The following is a 7,310-nucleotide window of genomic DNA, read 5'->3' on the forward strand; positions in this document are numbered from 1 at the left end:
CAAAGGGACAGGAGGGCTCAGAGCAGGGGATCGCTTTGTTTCACTCGCATTTCGTTTCCACGGGAAAAGAAAAAAAAAAGAGGAAAAAAAAAACGTACGAAGTGGTAACAAAGCCAAAGTGACCTGTGGAGACAGCGGACACCAGCGGGAACTGCGGCACGACGGGGTACGGAGACACCAGCCAGCCCCACACGCATCACTGGCGGGGTCAGCAGGGTCGTGTCGCTCGCTGTGTTTTAATCGGGGTATAAAAGAAAGCCAGAGAAAGTGCTGTACTTATTGTTGTTGCCTCCGTGCGCTTTGCCTCCGTCCAGCTTGACGTACACCTCGTCGCCGGAGTCCAGGTGCAGCACCACGCTGTTGCTGGCGTAGTCGTAGTTCTGGTCGGCGTCCTGGGCGATGGCACTGGCCCGCACCTGCCAACACAGCCACGGCCGCATCAGCCCCCTCGGGCCCCCGCACGCCCCCACGCACCCCTCTCCCCTTCCCCAGGCCCCAAAGGGAACGGGGTTTCGCCGGGGCTCCGAGCGGAGCCGCTGCCGTCGGTGCGCCGTCGGGGGCTCCATCCCCGCACGGATGCCGGGGATGCGGCGGGGCCGGGGCACCTCGGGGCTGGCGGAGGGGTCTCGGGGGGTGAGAGGGGGGGTCTCGGCACCCACCTGCCCGTTCTTGCAGAGGTCGGCCCACATGCTGGTGCCGTCGCCGCCGCGCATGAGGATGTGGTAGGTGAAGAAATAGATGCCGCGCACCTGGCAGGTGAACTTGCCGCTGGCCGGCTCGTAGTGGTTGCCCAGGTTGGTGACCACGTCGTCGAACTTGAGCACCTCGTAGCCTTCGTGGGGGCTCTTGAGCCCCACGTAGAAGGCGATGCGGGGCCCGCTGAAGGCGGCGCTCAGCCCCCCCGCCGCCTCGCCGCCCCCCGCCGCCGCCCCGCCGCCGCTGCCCCCGCCGCCCCCCGCCCCGGGCAGCGGCAGCCCGGGCAGCCCCGGCTTCCCCGCCTCGCCCCGCTCCCCCGGAGGCCCCCGGGGACCCGGGGGTCCCTGTTCCCCGGGGGGACCCCGCGGGCCCGGCTTGCCCGGCCGGCCCGGCTCCCCTTTGGGGCCCTGGTGGACGAAGGGCGGCGGCGGGGGGTTGGCCCCCGGGTCCTGCAGAGCCTCCACGGCGGCCGTGCTGCCGGGGCCGGGCGGCCGGGCGGCGCTGTAGGGGTCGCAGATCATGCGGCAGGTGCCCATCATCTCGTAGTGGGCGCCGCTCTCGGCGGGCGCCTGCAGCAGCAGCAGGGGCACGGCGACCAGCAGGGCGACTGCCATGGCCAGGGCGAGCCCGGCGGCGGCCAGCAGCCGCCTCCTCCGCTGCCAGAGCCGGGCGGCGAGAGACAGCAGGTCCTCCTTGCCGGGAGAGGTAATGGTGGCGCGGGGGCCGGCCGCTCCCTGCGGGGGGGACGGCAAAAAAAAAAGAAAGGCGGTGAGCCCCCCCCCGCCGCCGCCGCCGCCGCCTCCTCCCCGTCGGGGCCCCCCTCAGCCCGCTCGCCCCTCCATGCTGCCGAGCCCCCCGGGCTCCCGGCGGGGCTGGCACGGAGCTGGGGGGGCGGCACGGAGCGGCACGGAGCGGCCGCCCGGTGCTGCCCCCTTCGCCCGCCCCTCGGCGCCGCCCCGACGTGGGGGGAGCGGGGCGAGGCGGGGCGGCCGGACCCACCTGCGGGGCCGGGGGCTCGGGGGAGGGCTCGGGAACGGGGCTGAGACGTTTGCGGGGAGCCGCTTCGCCAGCCGGGGCCGGCCCGTGTGCGGAGAGATGCCCCGGGCACCGGCGGCGGCGCGGCCCCCCCGTGGCGGGGCGGGCGGAGGGGCGGGGAGCGGCGGCGGGGCTTCGCCGGCCCCCGACGGCTGGCAACGGTGTGGGGGACCCCCCACATCCCCTCCTGTCCCGTCCCATCCCATCCCATCCAATTCCATCCCATCCCATCCCATCCCATCCCCTCCTGTCCCGTCCCGTCCCATCCCGTCCCCTCCTGTCCGTCCCGTCCCGTCCCGTCCCGTCCCGCCCCGTCCCGTCGGGGCAGCGCAGGCAGCGGCTTTGCCATCCTCTTACCCTCGTTGCCATCCTCCCCTCGGCTTCCTCTGCCTCCTCCCGTCCAGCCTCAGCCGTGCCGAGCCGAGGGGCCGAGCATCCCGCAGCAGAGCTCCCCGGTGTCCCCGCACGCCCGTTCCGGCCTCCTCGGCTCCCCAGCTGCCGATGGGGAGGGGGCACGGTGAAGAAATGCCTTTCGCAGAGTTTGGGCTGGGTTACGGCACGGTGTTTTGTAGGTTTCCCTGCGCGTGTTTGCGTCCCAATCAAGCGGTGTTTGCTTTTTCGGTTTGGTTTTATCCCAACCCAGGAATTGTAATTAATTGCCTTTGATTTTTTTATTTTTTTTTTTTCTGGCTAAACGGTGCTAACGCGGCGGGAGCTTTTCGCCTCGCTAAGTGCCTCCAGGGCTCTGCCCTGCGGGGAATAAATGGGGAATAAATGGGGACCTTGCCCCAGTTCCTAGGGGAAGGCTGAGCACCTTTCCCGGGGTGGGAGCGCAGCCCCTGCCGAGATGTCCCGGGGAAAGGCTCTGGCGAGTCCCCCTACCTCGGAGCACTTTGAGGGGGCTCCCCGCAGCAGCAGGTGCTGTGGTTTGTCTTAAAAAAGACAAAACCTGCAGGTCGAGAAGCGAGCCGCCCAGCCTGATCCCAGGCTCGTTGAAGCTGATGGCCCGGAGGCATCGTATGCAAATGGTGACACGCGTTTGTTCCGAAAGCGGCAGGAAAAAAAAAAAAAAAAAAAAGCCCTAAAAGGGCTTCAGGACTCTTTGTTAGCTCTCCTTGAAATTTAAGGAGGGGACAGCAAGGCTTTTCCGTCTGGCGTGCATGCGCTTGAGGACCAGACCTCATCTCGGTTATTCCGATGTGAGCATCCTGCGTGCCTCCCTGGCGTTCCTCGGGCATCACGCTGCTGCTGCTGCTGAGGGCAGGATCCAGCCCCGGCCCTCCTGGTCTTTCTGAGTTTTTTCACGTCTAAGTATGTAAATCTGGAAGGGAAATTAATCTCGTAAATGAAAACCTTTCCCTGAGTATTGTATCGACAGTCATTTTAGAGTAACGATGCCTATTACTTAGCACAATGCAGCTAAGTGTTTTAAGAGGCAAGATTGTGACTAAGATGTAAGTCCTTTTCCCTCTGAATTAACAGTTGCATCCCACGGTGTTATTATAAGCCCCCACACTTGTCTAAAGCCTTGTAAAATGATTTCTGTTACAGCCCTGGTATAATTTTTCCATATATTAACTGCATTAAACACAAACACATTCACAAATAAATTACACCGCTTTGTTGATCATCCCCACTTTAGCTTCTGTTAATTTCCCTTTTGTTCTGGAATTTGCCACTAGCTTGGCTCTTCCCGTGTACGTGAATCCTCCCTGTTCCCCCAGAGCTCTGCAAACCTCACCAACGTCTCTTTTTAATCTCCTATTTTCCGAAGGCAGCAGCCACACCGTAGGTTTCCTAACCCTTTTCTGAATAATTAAGTTCCTGCATCATTTGGGCTCTGGTGCCACTTCCCTATTTGCATTAACTCACTTTTATAATGAGGTGCCGGGTGCTGGGAACGTTATTCTGACAGAGGCTCACTGGCCCCTTCTGCAAAACCAGAATAATTTGTAGGACGGGGGTCTGCTGTCCTTGTGGATCAATAGGGACAGGAGGAGAAACGTGGTCTAACTTCCAGCAGGACAAAACTGGCACACTTCTTAGGAAGGACAGTTAAGCACTTGAACAAGCAGGCAGAGATTACGGAGATATCAGCAGTGAGGTTTAGGTGCCAGATTCCAGCGGTTTTGTTTGGGAATAATTTAATTACTGCTCTGTAATGCAGTGAGAGGGGCTGATCCCCTAGTTAATCCCTCCACCGGATTGCTCTAAGGCAAACCCAGTGTGACTGCCAGGTACGCTGCATCCTCTCCACAAGGGTCTGGATTTCTGGAGACCTGGAGCAAGGGGCTGAGGGATGTAATGCATCCTGTGCCCCATGTCACCAGTCCAGTGCCAAGGCAAACCCACTGATCCCACACTGGAGTGTATTTAGGACTGGACAGAAACAGAACTGTTGAAAAGTTTGGGCACGGTTCCTAAATTTATACTGTCAAGAATGCAGACACTTCGCACCAGAGCTCCAACTGGCTCTGGTGTGCCCAGTCCCCCTTTCTGAGGTGGAACCCAATGAGGAACATTTTTTTTCCAGTTTGGATTTCAGTGCCTAAATTCTGCTTTAATCCCCTTTTTAGGTTTCTTTTGGGACTTGGCCCTTAGCTTGGAAATATAAGAAGAGCTGTAACAGGTCAGGTTTGTTATTTAGCAAAAATTCCAAATCTACGTCATACATTTATGTCAAGTCCATGGTGATACTTCCCTTGTATTTTCTCTCAACCTCCAGCAAGTCATGTCTTAGGGACTTCCCGAACCATCATAAAATATTTTCAACAAGCTGAAATCAAGAACGCTGTGAGAAAAGACACAGAGCTTGGATCAATACCCTCATCCCAGTGACCAGCTTTGCTTTGCTTTCTTTTGCCATGATTGATGAAAGTTTTGGATAACATTGCCCTCTGCTCCCCTCAAGTGTTTCATTTATTGCCTTTCTCACATCACGAGACTCACAAACAATTCTTGTTGCCAGAATTAACTCTCTGCAACTTCATGTATTCAACAGCCAGTAAAACATAATATATACACTCCTTATCCTAAAAAGTTCACGTTTCTTGCTAAAAGCAGCTTTGAATCTGTTAATGGTCACGGTGCATATAATATGATTTCCATTCACAAAATATAAAATATGAAGGTACTGGCTACTTTGACTTTACGGAGGGAAAAGTTCAGAAATGTGTAGGGTCTTGGAGAGCAGAGGAGATATTTTATTACATTGAAGAAGGACAGGAGCTGGTTCTCATCTTGCTGTCTGGAAGGCAGGGTTGGGATACCCCACAGAGGCTTGTGCTGCCATAATATCAGGGCCCTGCAGCCAGAATAGGGTGCCCTATACTGACATGACATCAGTAGCAGATTGTGCAGGAGAAGTTTTTGTACACACAAAACAAACACTGCCATCAGATAGGCTTTACTGTGTTTATTGATCACTGTGAACGGCTGCTACTTGCATTTTACAGTATCCACTTGCTGTACATGAAAGACAAAATCTGCTGATTGTCTCTTTGCAACGGGGTGCTTAGGTAAATATGTTTAGCTGCTTACAATAAAGCAGTACAAAAACACAGAACTGCCTTCAGGGCACTGCTTGGAGAAATACCAACAGGCATGGAGAGAATCGGTGGAAGACAAATGTCTTCACATCCCCAAAACAGCAGCTGCTCATCAAACTCAGGAGAACTCAACTGATATTTTCTGGAAAAGAGCAATTAGAGGGGCTGAACCTTCCTCCCCACTTTAAAGCCAGAGGGGCTTTGCTGTTGCCTTCTCCCAGAGCAGAATCACACCTTGAAGTTAATTCATGAGAGTTTATCTATACAGTGTGGGAGGATGGAGATCTCACAGGACTGAAGCTGATGCTGAAGATGCCTGGTCCCTACACCAATGCATGTGGTTGTTCATGTCCCCAAGAATCAGGAAGGGAACAGCAGCTGATCCTCAGCCCTGGCAGCCAGGGCTGGTAGAGGAAATATCAGTGGAGCTCCAGGCTGTCTGTTGTCTCCATCCCCAGAGCACGTCCTCAGCTGAGCTACGGTGGTTTTGGAGAGAAACAAAGCTGTCTTTAACAAAAGACAGGGTCTGAGCAACATCACCTGCCAAACTGCCAGGTTTGAATGAAGTCTCACTTAAAGACAGTAAATTAAAATAGAGCAAGAGGCCAAATTTGCTTGCTCTTAAGCAGCTGAAGGCTAGAAACGTGGGCCACAGTGAGAGCAAATTTATCTTTCCTCCCCAAGTCCTCTGATTCTCAGTGTGTTTACAGACTGCTTGAGGAGAAACAGGTTGGCCCCAGATTTTTCTTGTTCGGTTTGTGTCTTTGGATAACTAATGCTTTTCCAGTGTGACTGCTGGGGTAACTCTGCACTGTCTACACAGCAAAGCAACTGTTTTTATCTTTGAGCTGAGGCCCTCCATACAAACTACAAATGATGAAAGCATGGTTATGGTAAACATAAGGGTAACCAGTACATCCAACCATATCAGGGAACTTGGAGGTCTAATAGATCCTCCCCGTGTCTTCTGAACATAGCCCATGTGCATTTGGCCAAGCTCTTCAGTAATACCTGTGCCTATAAAACCAAACCCTTGGCAGAGTCTCCTGCTGAAAATCATCCATTTCTCCTGTTGAAAATCACCCATTTCTCTTCTGAGCCCTTCAACATGCCTGGCAGGACTCAGCTCTCAAGCCTTCATGACTTCAGAAGAGGGAAGGGGGAGGCTAGAAGGTCAGAAGAGCTAAAATCAGTCCAGTTATGCATATCCCTTGTCTTAATTTAGCAAAATTTCCACATCCAACCATTAGGCTAATTATTTCTATTCTGTGAAGGGAGATATTGCTGCAGGGAGTTGATGTGCATGGGCAGCTGGTTTAACCAGGATGAAAGACATCCATTATAAACACTTCTGAAGTGTATTTTGACTTCCCTCTGGGACTTCACTAAACCTGCGGTCAGGTACCAGAGAGAATTTGTCCCCTCAAGACAAAGACAAGAATAAAATTAGTAAGAAATAATGGCCAAATCCACAGGTGTGACAGATGGTGCTGAATGGACATCTGTGGCATAACATTCTGCTACCACGAAAAACTTTTACCATACATCCCTCCAATTAAATGTTTTCTGCTGTTAATCACGTAGCATGAAGAGGAAGACGCAGGATTGCAGAACCAAACCTAAGGATGTCAGGATTTGTGTTATGCCTCTGTCAGTTGTAAGAAACACAGAGCAGGGAGTAAAAGTCTGAGGAAGATGTATGGAAGAGGTGAGGCTGACGGTCCAGTTCTGTGATGCTTGCTTTGGTGAAAAGCCCTGTGAAAAGGAGTCGGTCCACTGAGCAGAGGCAGCTGCAAGGTTTGTGCAGAGACAAGATGCTTCATACCTCAGGACAAGCAGCCCCAGGTGAAGAGGCTCGGCTGCTGCTCCTGCAATACATGTACCTTGGGGTGCTGCTGGAGAGGAGACAGAGAGACAGAGCCAAAGGTCAGGGAAGTCAGTCCTGGTGCAGCCACGTGGATCAGCCGACAAGCACACGTACCTCTGGGATGCTCGGGGAATTAATAACCAGACTAATGGTGACAATTATTT

At 54.5% G+C, this 7,310-nt stretch overlaps 1 protein-coding gene across 1 annotated transcript; it reads right to left on the reverse strand.

The window, feature by feature from the left end:
- Window positions 1-236: 236 nt before the first annotated feature.
- C1QL2 (complement C1q like 2) lies at window positions 237-1,412 on the reverse strand (the record flags this gene model as incomplete). Its single annotated transcript, XM_082763053.1, has 2 exons — window positions 660-1,412; window positions 237-416 (listed from the first exon to the last, which is right to left on the reverse strand). Exons 1-2 carry the CDS (start codon window positions 1,308-1,310, stop codon window positions 237-239), a joined length of 831 nt encoding a protein of 276 aa, XP_082619179.1. The 5' UTR covers window positions 1,311-1,412.
- Window positions 1,413-7,310: the final 5,898 nt, after the last annotated feature.

Source organism: Aythya marila (assembly GCF_965140915.1).
Source record: "Aythya marila genome assembly, chromosome: 6".
Lineage (NCBI taxonomy): Eukaryota > Metazoa > Chordata > Aves > Anseriformes > Anatidae > Aythya > Aythya marila.